We start from the raw sequence: 17,561 nt of genomic DNA on the forward strand, positions 1-17,561 counted from the left end.
AATTCTTTATTATTTAGAAAAATATCTTTCTACCATTTAAAAGATTTACAGATTAATTAGAGGTGCAAATCTAATTTTGTGGGTTTTTATTTTATTTTATATTTTATACAAGTGATATTCTACTTTAATTTAATCTAAATTACATTGAAGTCGGCAATGAAGGTGGAAACGGTACTCAGGCAGCCCATCAAAAGGCCTTCCGCAAGACCCTTGACGCGCTCAATGCTCAGATTGACTGAACATTGTGTGAAGCCAACATGACTCGGAGGCATTGCATTGCAGAAGAAGAAGCATCAAAAGGCTGTCCCCAGCATGCTACTTGTACCCCTTTGTCCAAACAGGTACAGAATATATCAGGGTCCCCAGACCAAACGAGGTACATATCGTAACCATGGCATATGTGTATGCTCTCCAGGGGTATTTGCTTTCTCTCATTGCATTGAACTCAGCAATGAAGGTAGAAACGGTACTCAGGCAGCCCAGCAATCCAAATTGTATGCCTGTTGCGACAATATTACACGTCTTAGTATCCACCTGCACAAACAGAATAAGTCCCTACTCGTTAGCTTTGCCATGAAATACGATGCAGTATTGACAAATATAATTGGCATGGATCAATCCAATGGAGCACAAGAGCAATTAAGAGTGGAAAGATAAGAAAAAAGAGTAGATAAATGAGCAATGATAAAATCCACATGGTTCGGAGGGGACTTGGACATTTCTGCCAAACACTGTAAAATAAATCCACATCATCTGGCTCTATGGTGGAGTTCGGGGCAAATCCCAGATCTCAGTGAACCTCAGTTGTGTACTTGGCGAAGGTAACACAAAATTTTGTCAGAGAAGAGAGTAAACTTCTAAGATTCTGCTAAGAGGCTACAAACTAACGACGAAAGCACACAAAAAACTGTAACATAGTTGGCAGTTTATAATGTGACAAATATATGTTTAGTGTAAGCTTTCTGAATAAGATAGAATGACACACAAAAGGTAAAGGTGAGGATGAAGTCACGAAGTGGATCTGGACAGATATCATATCACGAGACCTTACCTCTTTCTTCACAGTAGACAGAGCTGCCATGACACAAGCTGCAGAAACATTGGCAATTAGAGTACCAAATGGAAACCATTTCAACAACCCCATTCTTCCTAATCCACGTCCATTGAGCCTGGCTAAGAACCACCTGATCCACACACCTAGAGGTCCAACTATGCAAGCCAACCATAGTTGCGCCTCACTGCTGTCACTGCTAAACTCCTCCCTTAGCAATACTCCACTTACACTCCATAGAGAAACTAGCATCAGCGAAAACACAGCTAAAACTACCAAGTGACGCTTGTGGCTGTCGACCCTCCAGCTCGTGCCAGAGCTAGTTATACCACATCCTGAACTCCTTTCAAGAAGCTGCCTCAAACCCTTAGCTGTCTCTACCCCAACAATGATGGAGTAGGCCGCAAGAAACAGACCTGAAATCAATCACATTAAAGAGAAGCTTGTATTAGTCGCAGACTTGCAGCCATTTGAGCTAGATGGGTTTGTCCATGGATGAGTTACAAATAGGCTCAAAGCAGGAAACCACCCGTAGAAATGAAATTCAAAACCCTGCTTGCCATAGCCATCTACATGTCTACTACAGCATATTCTTTATACGACATCTTACCTATTAAGAAACCCAGCAGAACAAAAACCCAATGGCCTTCAACACTGAGTTCAAGCATTTTCTGGTTCCACCCACTGAAAGTTGTAAGGCTTCCCAAGTAACCGGTTGTTAATCCAATGGCCAAATGATCTGACACATATGAAATATCTCCTTTGAAAACAACACCAAACCACCCCATCAAGAAAGAACCAACCTTCAAAAATGTTCAGGAAAATAATTTGCATTAGAACATCATCGAACATTATCCATACCACTATCCTAAGAAATATGACATCAAAAGTGACAAGATGATGGACAAAAACTTCATTAATCGTCATACAATGTGCAAATAAGTCCCTCAATACTCACAATCAACCAAGTATATATGGCATAAATGTTTATCAACAAAATATTCCCGAATAAAGGGGTTGGGTGTGTGTGTGTGTGTGTGTGTGAGAGAGAGAGAGAGAGAGAGAGAGAGAGAGAGAGAGAGAGAGAGAGAGAGAGAGAGAGAGAGAGAGAAACCATATTAGAAGGAAGGTCGAGGTAGAGAATGGTTTGGTTGCTTGTTACACCAACAACTCCAGGGCCAAACAACTTTTGCAGCAGATATCTCGTTAACACCTGCAGACTGTAGCATGTCAAATAATCTATTTGACAAGTAGGTTCCCATATATGAAATTAATAAATTAATATCTAACAAATTGTTTTCAATGACAAATTCATTCTTGCCAAGAGAAACAGAAATTCCAACCTGCCAAAGCATGATCAAAATTGTTAATGTTTTAAATTACAGTTTAACAATATAATAAAGATACACCAGATACAATTTGATCAGTATGAGCAAATCCATTTAGACACAGATTTTCTTCCAAAAACTATTTTTAGCAAGAAAAAAGTTTGTACAGCATGATAAGATCTAGTTATCTGAATTATAAAGACCAGAATGGATGTGGTCAGTGCATTCTTGCACAAGGATCTTAAGATCCAACTTTTGTCAAACAGAGGTAATAGCAGCTATAAACTCAACAGATATTAGGATTCAAAGAAAATGCACTTTGGTATATATTCGAAACATAGTTAAGTCTGTTACCCCAAGAATGCCAAAAACGGCTAAATGAGTCATACATGAACCATACTCCAACAATTTTGGCAACTTTGTTGTAGTTTCCTGCATATAAAAACACAATAATCTAAGTTACTAGCATGATCTGACTAAAAATTAAAAAGAAATATCAATGAAGATGCAAACCAAAAGCTCACTTGCTTTTTGTCCTCATGGCATACGACTGCATCAGTGGAAAGAGGAGATACGATTTCCTCTGGCAAGGGTGAGACAGGGGATATTGCAGTGGATGTAACCGGATCACGACACCAGAACCCATAGGATTGCAGTTGAATGTCCTCTGAAGGCAACAAGCGGATGCTGCCACTCTCACTGTGCCTGTTGCTGTGAAGAGCCCGATCCCCTATATCTCCTGCCTCTGAAACACGCTCACTTTCAATGTCATCATCTATTTGGGAAGGCTGAGCACCTGATAAACTTAAAGAACGCCTCCTTAATGAAGAAGTAGCACTGCTTGTTCGATCATTTGATACACTTCGTCTGAGTTCAGAGTCATTAGTCCCACGGTACCCTCCCTCCATAACCGTTGCACTTTATTCCTCTTGGGGTGACTTCGGAAAACAGCAATAAAATCAGAATGTTGATTCAGAAAAGCTAAAGAACAGAGGAACAAACGTAGGATAGAAAATGATGCAATTACTGCTGCTACTAATGTTGAAGTGCCATAATTTGTACTGTGCAAGCGAATGCCAACCACTCTATTTTTCAAAGACAATCAAACATTTGTATACTTCAGCTCTTATAAGAAAACGTCAAATCTTCGAAATAAAAAAGTACATATGATATTCATTGACAGCGCCAGCGCCTCACGCATAAGCTCAGCCAGCCATGACATGAGTGAACGAAAGAGACAAAAACAATTCTTCAAGATGTCCACAGAATTCGACAATAATACAACCTCTGGACCTAAACAGATTCATTCAGATAATATTAATTACTTTGCATATCAAGATTGTAGAATGAAAGAATGATGTCACAGATTTTTTTTATTTTTAAACAATTGGACTGAATTTTTCTTATCCACAAGTTACAGAGACCTCTAGCACTGAGCAGTACAGTTACAGAAACCTATAGGTCAAAGGTTAAATCATTTTTTGCATACATGTTCAAAAGGGCCTCAAGTTATAAGCCAACTGATGTAGAAGGGTACAGATGAAAACTATTTATAAGCACTGGAGCAGCACAGTTACACTACAGAATCTTGTTTGTACAATAATTTTCTCAACTTTTTCGTCAACACCTACAAACAGCCAATGCAAGAGCTACCAACTAATGAAATCATAAAGTAGAACTCGGTACCAAACAAATCACAAAATGTTCTTCAAAAGCCTGACCGGGACCCACACACTCTGAAGATGTCCAAACAGAACAAAACCCAGCACCCAATAATTTTTCTGACCAATAACCAATATTGAAACCAAATTTCTTCCACCTAATTTCTAAGCATGAAATCAACATTTTGTGCTCTAGAATCCAATTGATTTCAATACAGAAAACAAATCAAGTTTGTTGCTTTACACTATTGGGTAACAATTTGAATGAGTAGGGACCCAATATAAAGTTGGTTTAGAACATCATACCAAAATCAGTTGATAAAGAGCTCCAAAAGCTGTATCTTTAAAGACGTGTCCTCCACTAAAGAACCCAAAATATAAAATATCGAAAAAGCAAAACAATTTCATTTTGACTGGTTGTGAACTATTTAATTAAGCAAAAACTAGTTTTAAAAAGTGAAACTTTTCAGCTTCTAGATTTATCAAACAATGCCAGATTCCTCCAACACAACTTTAAAGTGCATGAGAAACGTGTTGAAGTAAAATACATACAAGCTGAAAATAGAAAGTTAAAGAAAAAGGCAAAATCAGAGAACTTGTAAGATTAAAATACAGTTTGATTTGCAGAAAAAGAGAAAAAAGGAATGTTTATGAAGGTACCAGTGACTCTGTGGACGCGGCAAAAGGTGTCCAGATTCAAAACCGTGAATTGGGTTTGCGAGTTTCGTCTTCAACAGAGGCCAGAGAGGTGAGGACGGCGGCAATGGGCGAAGTTCAAAGGAAAACAAATATAAACAAAGAGAAAAGAAAAAACAGGGATTGTGGGAATTCAAAGTAGAAGTCAGAGAATGAAAGCGAAGGTTTTGAATGGTTGAGCGGATGAAGAGAGGCTTTGGGATCAGATGGGATTTTGGGATTTTCAGGCACGGCACCGATGCACTTTACAAGTTTGATTTTTGCTACGTGAATTTTTAATAGGCCAATAAAATTTTTGTTCCTTATTTTATTATTTTTTTCGGTTTTCAAATTTATTGGGTTGACCATTTAATTGACTTATTCTACAATTTCTTAACGTATGTAAAATTGTAAATTACCTATTTCTCCTTATCCACACTTCTCCTTTTGATTTTTATTTTTGAGCCAACATATTTCATTTCTAGACAATTTAAGATACGATGGCAATTTGTGTTAATTGGTCATCTTGGTGTTGTGTCATTTCAAATTCGTGTAAATTCTAACTTGACATATTTGATCAATCATGTTGAAATACTCAACATAACACTAAACCAAATTCGTTAATAATTGCGTCCTATTTGGATTGCGACATACATTATAAACTAACACCTTAACACTAAGTCTCATTTATTCCTAAATCATGCATATCCTATCACTAATACGTAACTAATAAAGCCAACGGGGTCTAGCCTAGTAGAAAAAGAGCCTTTACTTGTAGATTAGAGGTCTCAGGTTGGAACCCCCATGACATCATAGTTGTGTGTGTGAGAGAAATCTTACTCCCCCAATCGCTTGTACTAAAAAATACGTAACTTATAAAATAACAACCAACGTCGTTGTGATACTAACAAAATTGTAAAAACAATCAGATAATCATACAATTGCTTAGATAATAAACATTTAAAGATGAAAAACATTCTTCATTTTCCTCATATAATACTACACAAGAAATGTGTTTTGTCATGCCAAAATCAAGTTGCTCGGCTTTGAAGCTAACCCTAAGTTAGAACGATACTCATGTTCGTGTCGAAAAATTAATAAATCCAAAATTGCTAACTGCACATCGAGTTCAAAATTGTGTTATATGTCAACAATTGCCACACATTTCTTCAAGTATAAAAGGATCAAAGAGCAAAAACGTTGTAGTTCAAATAATTAGGAGGATGTTGTTATGTGTGTTAATTATTTTAGTTGTTAAGTTACCTAGTTTAAGAATATCTTTAATAAGTTTTTAATTTGTAAGGTAGTTTAGAACTCTTACCCTCCGTTTGAATGAGCGAAAAATACCTCGGAATTTAAGAGGAGAATTTGACAATTCCCTTGTTTGGTAAATTAAGTGTGGAATTTATTAAATGACGCGTGGAAATTGAGCCATCAAATTCCTAAGTTTAATTTCCACCAAAATAGGTCTCATTTCACAATTTCCATAGTTCCATTTACAAAATTTGACATACATAAATCCAAACACTGAAATATTCAATTGCTAGAAATTGAAATGATAGAAATCTAAATTCCGTCATTTTAGAATTCTATGTAATTTTTAATTTCTTCCGGGTTGCATTTTATCTCTTCCTATTTTCGTGTAAGTGGAACATTGGTGGAGTAGTGTTTCACATGCTTAGTGGCCTACGTTTCCTCAATTAGCCTTATCGTTCTTCATTTTCATAGCTTTCCTATTTGCTTCTGTTCTTCCAACCACACCACAGGTTCTAGCAAGCAAAAGAAGGCAGATCCCCATTACCTACCACATTTACCATGCAATAAATTCGATTTTCTTCTCTTACAAAATCGTTTGTATTAAAAAAAAAACAAAAAAGTCTGATAAATACACAAAATTAAAGCAATAAAACTATTTACAATAACGCACGAATCAATCAAGGAAACACCTTCACTTTGGTTGATTGGTAGAAACAAAGAAAAAAGAAAAGGCCATTGTTGAATATGGTACACGATAACGAAGGGTTCATGTTTGAGGATGAAAAATGGAAGAGACTGCACTTTTTGTGAAAATAATTTTTTAAAAACTGGATGTGCATGTTAGTGGTCATCATGCAAAGACATGTATAGTGGACAGAGTTTCTGATTTGATTGGAGAATGAGATTCTGTACGATGTCGAACTGTCATGTCTTATGTCCAACCCTTCTACCACACAGACACCACGCCTGAGCAGAGAATGATGATGTGGTGGGCGCTGAATAATATATTCACCACAAAATTAAACTATCAGAATGAAATCACAAAATATATTATGCAAAAATAACCACTTTAAAGAAATGAAAGAAAATACCTAAATAAACTAACCAATTATGTTTTAGGCTTTATTTATTTATTTAGTGCAAGCGATTGAGGAAGAGGTTTTCACAAATATTCATACGGTGTTCAGGGGTTTTGAACATCTGCCCACATGGGCGGAGGTGAAAAAGCCCAATCACAAGTGATAGTTGGTTTTCACATACATTTACTAATGTATCATGGTAATCTGAATCTGATATCACTAGTTCGCAAATCAAATACATTTTCTATAGAGCTAGACCCTATTCACAGTTCAGTTTCTGTTTTAGGGAGCTTCTATAATGAGGGCTTATAGTGATGAGGCTATTTGAGGAGGCCCATCTCACCATCAAAAGGGGTGTGGACCCCCCAATGCACCCCCCCTGTACTTTGTTTTTAGTTGTTGATGGTGAGATTTCACCTCCTCAAATAACCTCCTCATTCTAGCCTCTCCATCTGTTTTATACACATTGTTGCATACTGTACCTAACTGGGCTCAGTTGTATTGGATTTGGGCTTTTGGGGTTGAAGATGAAGTTTTAGCAAGTGGGAGCTCTTTGCTTTCTTTTCTTTTTTTGGTCAAGACTCAAGAGTGGGGCTCTTTGCTTTGATTTTTTATTTTTTTGTTCAAGAACTCTTTGCTTTGGTTAGTTCTTCCAAACTTCAAAGCTGACGTGTAAAACTCTAAATGGATAATTGGATAAAACCAAAAGTACACTACTTTCGTCTGCCAAGTGGCAGGCAACGTATGGACGAGAAAACCAACGCGGATCCCACATAACTTCCCCTAATTCCCACCCAACAATGAAAAAGCAGCAGCAGCAAGCAGCAGAGGAGAGAGGGGCACTCGAGACTGAGACTCCTCAACAGATCAGTTAGTCCCCGCCACCGGCAATAACTGAAAAACCAAAAACAAAAAATATATAAAAGCTTCAGAAAAAGGAAGCTTCTAGATCCTTCTCATCCATGGAGGACACCGCGAGATCCACGGGTACAGTCAAGTGGTTCAGCGCGCAGAAGGGGTTCGGCTTCATCGCCCCCGACGACGGCACCGAAGATCTCTTCGTCCACCAGACCTCGATCCAATCCGACGGCTTCCGGACCCTCTCGGAGGGCCAGCCCGTCGATTTCCTCGTTGAATTCGGCGAAGACGGACGCACCAAAGCCATCGACGTCGTCGCCGCTATCGCCCGATCCCGCGGTCCCGGCTTTGACCGCGGTCGTGGACGTGGCCGTTTTGGCGGGAGGGGTGGCGGTTATGGCGGGAGAGGGGTAGGCGATGGAGGTGGCGGGCGTGGTGGTTATGGAAGGTTCGTTGGAGGGTATGATGTCGGGAGAGGCGGCGGGAGGGGTCGCGGTTATAGTGGTGGTTACGGCGGTGGTCGCGGCGGTGGCGAGTGCTACAATTGCGGCGGAATTGGGCATTTGGCTAGGGAGTGTATTCAGGGCGGCGGCGGTGGTGGAAGATTTGGCGGTGCTGGTCGAGGATACGGTAGCCGTGCAGGCGGCGGTAGCCGTGGGTGTTATAATTGCGGAGAGGAAGGGCATTTGGCAAGGGAATGTCTTAATGATCAGAAGTGAGAATTTGGGTCATGTTCTATTGGGTGGCTTGGCTTTGGATGTGGGTGTATAGGTCTCTGTGGTTTCCCACGCTTTTGGGTGCTTGCTTGGTGATTGCTCTTGGCGTATGAAGAAAGGAGGGCTCTTGTTTGTCACCAATTTGTTCTTAATTTGGGTAATTTTTTGTTCGTTTTTGCATGATTTGGTGGTATGTGGGTGATTGTTTTTGCATATATTAGATGGTAGTTTTCTCGTTCTAATTCATTGTTTCTCCTCATTTTTCATACCTATTCTTCTTGTTGTTCAATATGAAATCAATGATCATGTTTTGGTGTCATTTGCCACTTCAGTTTAATTATTTTTCATTCTTCTTGTTCTGTTTAGAGACGGATTATGTTTTTGGTTTTATAAAGATTTGATGACTTTTGAGTATCTATAGTTTGACACCAAAATACCAATTTGATCTTTGTTCCTTCCTTCCTTGTGGATATCTCTGAGCGACAAAAATATGGCCCTTCCTTTTGAAAGGGACGCTCACCTGTTTTGCACTTCTCATTTTTTCTGGTTTCAGTTGTGGATATAGTATTTTGTCCCTTGCAATCTTTATATTGCTGTGGATCTATTTTTTTCTGGTTGCTTGCTGCTTAAATTATATCGTGAGTTATCGTCAACTTAATGGCAGCAACATGCTCATAAAGTCAAGTCATCTTATCCACTTCCCTGAAAAGAACAAGAACCGAGTCATACACCCTATCCTAGTTGATAATCCATGAGAGGTTGATATTTCACATGTCAAGATTGCATTTCCCCCTTTCGGCATGATCAACATCTTTTCGAAATGTCTTCGTCGCTCATCACTTGTTTCTAAGCTCAATTATCCTTTACAGTCTTGATCTTCCATGTGGTGTCCTCTTTATCTCCCACTGTTGACTTTTGTAGAAGGGAACAAAGATGCATCTCCATGTGTTTATATCTATGAAAGTAGAGTGCATAAGTGAGAGGTTATTTGTTTCATGTGTCAGAAACAATTGCTTTAGGGAATGTTCTGCCAAAACAGCCTCTCTGAAAATTAAAGGTATGGCTGCATATTTCTTGCCCTCTCCAAACCCCATATTGGCAGGAGAGCCTTGTGCATTTGGCCACCCATTCTTTTCTAATTGTTATTATTGGTTGGTTGATCAAAAATTATGACCCTCATTTCATTACCAAGTTCAACCGCAGATAGGTTCATGTTTCGAATCATAATGACCAACTTCATTAAGAGTTTTGATTATCAGGCAAAGAGCTACTTATCAAGATGTTCTTTCGAAGATCACTAAACGATTAGCTTGAAATTGCCGGTTGAAGCCTCGCTTGTTTTCTCCTGTTCTGATCCCTTGTGTTGTGTCCTTTTTGCTGAAAACAGAATTGCGTTTGATCGTTGTTCTTGCTAGTTGCTCTATTTTCTTCTCATCATCCAATCCATATTGAGCGTAAACAGAATCTTAGACAAAATGAGAACTAAAAAAAGATGGGAATATTTGGTGAAGATCTGTCTCTTTCATTGTGCATAGAGGCTCTTTCCTTTTCAAGATATTAGTTCATCATGCATCTATCTACCTCAGCCATATTATGAAGGGGCGCTAGAATGTCTCGAATTCTAAGCTGGCTAAATTCTTCCTCCCTTTTGAATGCTTATGCGGCTTGGAATTGTTTGATTGATGATGAAGAAGAAGGGTATTATCTAATCACGGGGACTTTTTTGGCTTGACAATTTTTTGGCTTGACAAAGCGATATATCGGGTATAATAGTGAATGTCCCTTTAAATTACTCTTAGTTTACGAGTAGGGTACTTAACCCACATCTCTACTTTTCACATTTCTTTTACTAAAAGAAACACATGCAAATATGCGAGTTTGAGAGAACAAGGATTGGTTTTTTATTTTTCCTCATCTGATAAGGCTAAGCAAACCAAAAGACAATGCAAATGTCTGAGTTGAGTGGCCCAAAACAGATTACTGGATTAGAGGACTGACCAAGAAAACATGGCCCACCATGTTGAACCAACAAGAAAGCCCTCTCCAAAAGGTCCAGAACATTATGTATAAAACAATAGATCTGAGGTCAACTGGGTCTAGCCCAATTAAAAAAGGATCTTGACCTGTAAACAAGAGGTCTCAAGTTTGAACCTCCATGACATTTTAGTTGTGTTAGTGTGTGAGAAATTCCCCCAGACTATCGCTTTTACTATATAAAAAAACAATAGATTTGATATTGGTCAAAATTTAAAACAAGATATGTGAAAAAAGAGGAAAAATATAAGAGAGAAGAAAGGAAAGGATGGAGAAATGAAGAAGAATGTATGAAACAAAACTTGAAAAGAAGAACTATTTGAAATTGCTTTTAGCTTTCATTTTTGTAGCATTCTATTATAGTTTCTCTTCCTGCATTCCTCTTGCATGCCTTCTCCTTCCTATTCCCTTCTTTCTCATACTACCCCTTTCTTCAACTGAAACCCAAAACTGAGAAGAGAAAACGAACTAGTTATCAAACCAACCCAAAATGTTTTTTTAAAGAATCTTATTAGCAGCTGGACAGGGTTGAGCAATTGGCCGGCAGGCCCATTCCCAGCCCACAGAAAGGCTGGAACAAAAGCAACAGCAGTGATTTTAACCATGTTCGATGGGGTCACTCATTCTCACTGTGAAGCAACTAAGGTAAAAATGAATCACACAAAACTAGCAAGACCAGAGAGTGGAAAAGCTGCAAGCACATTGTCAAAGACAAAGACAGGTCCTGGAGGAGCAATATCAAACTCGGTGCAGTATAGAAGTGGGCAGCCTTTGCCTTTATATCTCACCCTCACCAGAAACTTCCATTGGAGGGAGGGCCCTACTGATTTTGACCAACACCCTACCTTCCCCCACCCCTACTCTATCAACTAGAACTTGTGTATCACAAGATAGTATTCTTTTGCTATTCTCCTTAAAAAAAAAACCTATTTGGGATATCAAAACAATGTAATCGCCGTGATATAAACTTTTTCGCCACTCTGTCGGCCTGAGCCTGAGGTCCCCCTTTTCTCTCTTTTTTTTAATCCAAATGGGCTAATGGGGGTATCCCTATCCTCTATCCTTGTTTGGATTCAAAGGTCCCCAAAAGAAGGAGATAAAGAAGGGGGGCCGAAGCCTAGCAAGATTGACACAATCCCAATATTTCTAACTAGTGTGGTGACTTTTGGTCACCAAGCCCTGAAAAGGCTCTGACTTTTGGTCAAACACACACTTGGGTTGGATCCAAGGACCAGAATGTGAAGAGGGTCCAAGCCAAAGTTTCAATAAGTTCCAGCCATGTGGTGACACATTTTCTTCCCTGCAAAGATCATAGGACCCCCCACACACGTTTTGCCTTATCTTACACTGTTAACTTGCTGGACCCTCCTCAAGATTTTGATTCTGTTTTCACAAGCTTACAACTTGAATGCCTACAAAACTTTTGTTAATGGCTTAATGGGTTGATTTGATTTCAAGTTTCAACCCAGAAAAATTCATCTCTTTTAAGTTCTTAAACTGAAACTGATGGGTTTCAATTGCCTGGTCAAAAGCATTTTCTCAGTGCATATATGGGCAGATGCAATGATTTTTTTGGAGATGCAGAAAAATAAAAAATAAAAAATAAAAAAAACATTCCCATGACAAGTCCTCATCTTGGAAAGTTCTAAGCAAAAATGAGGTCCCCACCTTAAAACCCACACTGTATATCTCATATGAGGTATGAGTTAGGAGGAGCTACCTTTTTCTTTTCCCTTGCCTTCTCTTCTAATCAATCATATTTCTTTGGCAAAAGTCTAAAAGAAGAATTTTTTATTTTTTTTTGGAGTTTCATAGGCATCGACTTTGCTGCTTTCATGGCTTTTGCATTTCCTACTTTATATTATGTATTTTCTTTCTCAGCACCAGAGATATTTATCCCATCAATCCCAGGGTCCTCAATTCTTTGCTCTATGTGTGGGTTATGGAACCCACCTGACCTTATGGCATCAATATCAATTGTGGCCAATTTCTTGGGTCACAAACCACCGAGACCATTGATCTACAAATCAAGGTCTTTTTTCATTGAGTTATACCTCATTGAAAAGGACCCTTTATGATATTATTAGGTAACTCTAAAAATTATTCAATAGGTGGCTGGTTAATTGAACCATATTAGGTAAACCTATCCTATATAATGATGTAGAGCTGATTAGACCAAGGCTAAGATAGTTCCTGGTCATGTGTCATATGGCGCTAGAGGGCCTACGAAATTTCCTTGATTTGGTTGGTGAAGACTCAAAATCAATGTTGACCAATGTGTTATGATGGACCAAATAGATTCCTTCTGATCCTTGATATGAACATGTCATTCGAGCTTGGGCCTAGTAGCTATTTCTTTGCTTTCTCTATCAAAGAAAACTTGTGTACGAAAAACTCATGAATTCAGGTGTTCAAACATAAATGGGTGACAAAATTGATATTTCTTGAAATTAAAGTTTAATGTAACATGGATAGATTGATAACACTACAATATTGAAGGATTTCATTGTCTGTGACGATATTGTAATGTCAATGAAACTACAGTTGTGTACCACATGATGTGATAAGTGATGCATATATGATTAACACTCAATGAGATAAAATCATTAGCACTGCAACGTGACACATGTAACCTTACAGAAGTTTTTCTTCTCTCTCTCTCTCTCTCTCAGATATGTGAGGCCAATAATTTATGTTCCATTGGCCTAGTTCTGCCAATGACTAGGTGATTGAAGTTCTCCAACTGATTTGCTAAATCTTTGTCGTTTAAGGCATGTACACACAGAACACATCAAATTAGGCAAAACGACTGATTGACATGCAATGATGCAAAGTAATTCAATTAAAGCACATCTGAGTTAGGCCTTGACAATGCCATATATGGGACCAGCAAATTCAATCAGCCTTTGCAGCTGGACAATCACATCTGCTTATTATGCAGCAGCATGCTAATGTTTCTCACGCAAAGTCTACACAATTTCAAGGAGTACCACATGAGCCTTTTTCACGCAATCAACACACACACAGCTTGCAATTGAGGTTGATTTGGGTGCTCAAATACCTTATTGATACTATGTGGAAAAAAGTACTAGTTAGCTCAAAGATAGCCTTTTTTTCACACGATGTGGCACATTCAGATTGCCCCTCATGGACCAGTTATAGACTCTTTAAATATCAACTCCTCAGTAGGATATCAAAGTTGAGAGAAGCCGTGGTTTATGATCTAGCTCAAGTGATTAAGAGTATTTATCCTCGTACCTTGACTCTAGGTCCTATGTTCGATTCTCCGCTCCCCTAATTTCGCTTGTATAAGAAAAAACGTATAAATTAATTCCTTAATTACAATCCTTCCTAGAGAATTTCAACCTTAATTAACTAGATAGAAATATGTCGAGTCTATAAATTAATTCCCACAAGTGAAAACCAGGGGACTTGCATTTCTTAATTAAAAGAAGACTAATTAATCAACACACAAGGTACAAATGTAGGTCCGTATAAAGGCTGGCCATGATAATTGCCATCACACCTTTTTTTCTTTCTGAAAACCATCAACAATAGATCTTACAAGAGGGAAAAAGGGAAAGAAAAAAAAAAGTTAAGAGGGAAAAAAATACAAATCAAGTAAGAAAAGAAAGGTTTACAAATGCCAATCTCTTTACACACTTACATATGTATCTTTTAAATTGTTAATAAAAACTTTCTGGAAAGTAGGGGGAATCTACTCAAGCTTTGTGTGGGGGGCATTGGTAGCACTTGGTGAATAGACCAAATGTGTCGACTTGTCGTATGAAGTTGAGCATGCTTGCCCACCCTCCAAACCCAAATCCCACTATCAAAACCCAAACTACCACAAAGCTGTTAATGGCGTATGAGCCAGCCCAGCCTCCCAACAAGGATGGTGGTCTCTCTACAGCATTCTGTGTGTCATCAAAAACAACAATGAACATATCAGAAACTTGTACCTGGGACAATTTGATATGTTATGCTACCAGACTGTGAATCGAATCTTAAGTTCAGTAGATTCTTGTTTGAATGTATAGTCGAAATTGACAGTCTAACAACATAACATGCCAAATATTTCAGGTAGGAGAATGTGACCCTCCTTAATTAGCAATTAGTTCATCCCAATGAAAATTAAAAGTGGACTAACCTCTCTAGCAGATGCAGAAGCAAAGGTGACCATGTGAGCTAAAGCAGGAATTATGTAGACAGTAAAGCTGACAAGTAGAGATCCAACAGTTGAGTTGATGGGCCCAAAGAATGGGAATATGATAGCAAGGAACCAAATTGGGATCACCACTGGGAGCCTAGCCAGGGCCCTCTTCAACATGCTCTTGGTCTCATGCATTTGAATGAATTTCTCCCACACAAAGTACAAAGGGGTGCAAGCAAATCCAAATGTGATAAACTGTGCACACCAACCAAATCATTAATTAAAAATTGGAAATCCCATTTTAAGTCACTAAATCAAATTGGTTTTGGTTGTTAATTAAGAAACTGTTGATTTAGTACCTGATGGATGAGCATGAGCACAACAGCAGTGTCTCTAAATCCAGTCCTTGGAAGCAAAGCTAGAGCATTGGAATGAGTCAAGAGATTGTCCCCAAAAGCCCAGTAAACAGCAGAAGCTGATGGCAGAGTTAAGGTCAGCACATAGAGTGTGGCCATCAAGTATATCAACTTGAATTTCTGTGGCTTCCACATTGCATGCATAATCTCCCTACACAACACACAACCAATCCCAGATAATCAAATTCAAGTTAAAACCCAAAAATTGCAACAGCTTTCCTCTGTTCTTGGATATTAATTAATTTTCACAAAGCCCTCACACTGTAACAGCATGTCCACCAAATGTGTAGAGAATGTTGGTAGCCCCAGTGAAGTAGAGAACCATTGTGGTTGGACCAGAGTGCTTCACTCCCTCAACCTTTTGGGGGCACATAGAAAAATATTAGATTGCAACTTCTAAATGTGATTTTTTGGTGATTTAAATTAAGCAGTGATCGCAAAGGACCCCTAAGCAAGGTCTTAGGTCCGAGTCCTAGCATCCGTGTAATATGTGTGAGTTTAGTATATTATCGCCGTCCTCAAAAAATTGAGCAATGATCAAATCTAATTGAGGGATGTAATTAATTAATAGGAGATATGGAATCTACCTTTCCATGGATAAGGGAAGCAATGGTGAGATACCAAGCAGTGTAGGTGGTCATAATGAGGCCCAAGAATGACCAAATTCTGTAATTATGGAAGGAGGGGATGAAGACAGTTGTAGCACAGCAAGCTCCGAAGATATAAGTCCAAGTCCTCTTGTCAAGATTGTCGTTTATGTAGTAGATATTACTAAGATCAAAACAAACACACAAAGACAAACCAAATTTTACTATCTAATTCTTTTCTACATATAAAATTATAAATAATAAGAATTATTTATTTACCTTGCACAGGCAATTAACTGAATTACAGATCCGAACAGAAGAAAAGTGCAGTTGAAAAAGAGGCCAACATTCCTCCAGTGCTTCCCCAGCAGCCCATCAAGAACTTCAAACCACTGCCAAGATTTATAACAGTCAATGTTTATAAAGAAACTGGAATCATAATTAATATATCAGCATTAGTTTTACAAATTAATGGAGAAATTAAGCATGGATTATACCTGAATTACGTGGTTCCTAAAATCAACCTTTTCTCTCTCCTTTCTAGTTCTGTACTCAACATATAGCAGACTGATGAGGTAAGCAGTCCAGCTTCCCATCAAGCCATAGAAAAGCTGAAATAGAATCCCAGACAGCAAACCCAGCTGGGAAAATGAGTATGGCAGTGTGAGAAGCACTTGGGCAACCTGCATTAAAATTCCATTAAAACCAAATTAAGATATATAATTATAATTAGCCAAACACATCAAATACACAGTTACATTAACACAAATGATAAGATATGTAAAACTAAGAAGTTTGGTAAATATGATTAAATATGTGCCTGATTAGAAGCACAGCTAAACCATGCATCATAGGCTGAGCCGCCATGCCAAAGAAAGGTGGAGAGCTTGCTCTTAGTTGTCTTTGAGTCAATCTCTTCCCCTTCTCTTTCCATTTCCACGTAGCTTCCGGCTATAACAGTCTCAACCTTCTCAGAAGCCATTGTTATAGCCTTGGTGGTGGTGGTGTGGGAGGAAGCAATGGATGAGTGTCTGAGTAGTCTATAAATAGATAGAGGGAGTGCTCCTTTTTCACTACTATTTCCACTCCTTAAGCTTAACCAATATGTATGTATATCTTATAGCACCACTTTGCTTTTTGGTAGAACTCTTTAATTTTTATGAGCAATAATTGAGTCACCCAAGTGGAGACCTAGCTACATCATCACCCTAATTAGCCCTTAGGAATGTCATTGCATATATAATATATGCATGCATATTATTTAACCAATGGTATTTCAAATTCCCTATATTCTTTTTTTTTTTTTTTTTTGAGGACCTTTCCTATTGAGAGGGGCGATAGCATACTAAACTCATACACGCTACACGGATGCTAGGACTCGAACCCAGGACCTTGCCTGAGGGAGTAAATACTCCAAACCAATAGTATTTCAAATTCCCTATATTCTATTTTCAAGTTATGGGATAAAAATTTAACAGTAAGTCTCTAAAATGCGTATCGACCCGTATAAACTACCTTCGACCACATATTCTTAAGTTAGCTACACACATAATTTCAGTTTTATTAGATCTTTATCTCATTGTGTTTTTTTGTTCGAAATTTATCTCATTGTGTTGAGGTTAAGATTCGTTGGTACCACATGGGATTTACTTTTTCCTCCTAAATTTTGATTTTATATTTGTTATTTGGACATGGAAAAGCTGTTGATGGGCCATGCTTAGCATGCATTGCACGAGCGGGGTGGCC

The 17,561-nt window shown here is 38.4% G+C and overlaps 3 protein-coding genes across 5 annotated transcripts; 1 reads left to right on the forward strand and 2 right to left on the reverse strand.

Annotated features, from left to right (window-relative positions):
• Positions 1-56: 56 nt before the first annotated feature.
• LOC110753925 (camphor resistance CrcB family protein) lies at positions 57-5,014 on the reverse strand. 3 transcript variants are annotated; one of them, XM_021954933.2, is made up of 8 exons: positions 4,701-5,014; positions 3,544-3,672; positions 2,904-3,317; positions 2,734-2,811; positions 2,166-2,264; positions 1,662-1,854; positions 1,052-1,467; positions 57-534 (listed from the first exon to the last, which is right to left on the reverse strand). In XM_021954933.2, the coding sequence occupies exons 3-8, from the start codon at positions 3,285-3,287 to the stop codon at positions 316-318; spliced, it is 1,389 nt and encodes a 462-aa protein (XP_021810625.2). In that variant the 5' UTR covers positions 3,288-3,317; positions 3,544-3,672; positions 4,701-5,014; the 3' UTR covers positions 57-315. The 3 variants fall into 3 exon arrangements, with proteins under 3 accessions (XP_021810625.2, XP_021810609.2, XP_088102742.1); XM_021954917.2 differs by lacking the exon at positions 3,544-3,672; XM_088246616.1 differs by lacking the exons at positions 3,544-3,672; positions 4,701-5,014 and adding an exon at positions 3,407-3,525.
• A 2,836-nt stretch (positions 5,015-7,850) lies between these two features.
• On the forward strand, positions 7,851-8,944 carry LOC110752923 (cold shock domain-containing protein 3-like). The gene has a single exon (XM_021953692.2). It carries the CDS (start codon positions 8,014-8,016, stop codon positions 8,626-8,628), a length of 615 nt encoding a protein of 204 aa, XP_021809384.2. The 5' UTR covers positions 7,851-8,013; the 3' UTR covers positions 8,629-8,944.
• A 5,204-nt stretch (positions 8,945-14,148) lies between these two features.
• LOC110752989 (auxin transporter-like protein 3) lies at positions 14,149-16,967 on the reverse strand. The gene is made up of 8 exons (XM_021953781.2): positions 16,636-16,967; positions 16,313-16,498; positions 16,095-16,207; positions 15,816-15,999; positions 15,489-15,586; positions 15,172-15,379; positions 14,810-15,067; positions 14,149-14,576 (listed from the first exon to the last, which is right to left on the reverse strand). The coding sequence occupies exons 1-8, from the start codon at positions 16,795-16,797 to the stop codon at positions 14,382-14,384; spliced, it is 1,404 nt and encodes a 467-aa protein (XP_021809473.1). The 5' UTR covers positions 16,798-16,967; the 3' UTR covers positions 14,149-14,381.
• Positions 16,968-17,561: the final 594 nt, after the last annotated feature.

Source organism: Prunus avium, chromosome 1 (genome assembly GCF_965620075.1).
Source record: "Prunus avium chromosome 1, drPruAviu1.hap1.1, whole genome shotgun sequence".
NCBI classification, from domain to species: Eukaryota; Viridiplantae; Streptophyta; class Magnoliopsida; order Rosales; family Rosaceae; genus Prunus; species Prunus avium.

What these genes read in the sequence shown, in the direction of transcription:
- LOC110752989 (XM_021953781.2), bottom strand. Translation starts at nt 16,797, where the DNA reads ATGGCTTCTGAGAAGGTTGAGACTGTTATAGCCGGAAGCTACGTGGAA. An exon ending in TTAGGAACCACGTAATTCAG is followed by an intron (nt 16,208 to 16,312) that starts GTATAATCCATG and finishes AAATCTTGGCAG; the next exon opens with TGGTTTGAAGTTCTTGATGG. An exon ending in CTTCCCTTATCCATGGAAAG is followed by an intron (nt 15,587 to 15,815) that starts GTAGATTCCATA and finishes TGCCCCCAAAAG; the next exon opens with GTTGAGGGAGTGAAGCACTC.
- LOC110753925 (XM_021954917.2), bottom strand. Translation starts at nt 3,287, where the DNA reads ATGGAGGGAGGGTACCGTGGGACTAATGACTCTGAACTCAGACGAAGT. An exon ending in CCGTTTTTGGCATTCTTGGG is followed by an intron (nt 2,265 to 2,733) that starts GTAACAGACTTA and finishes TACAGTCTGCAG; the next exon opens with GTGTTAACGAGATATCTGCT. An exon ending in TGTCTACTGTGAAGAAAGAG is followed by an intron (nt 535 to 1,051) that starts GTAAGGTCTCGT and finishes CTGTTTGTGCAG; the next exon opens with GTGGATACTAAGACGTGTAA.
- LOC110752923 (XM_021953692.2), top strand. Translation starts at nt 8,014, where the DNA reads ATGGAGGACACCGCGAGATCCACGGGTACAGTCAAGTGGTTCAGCGCG.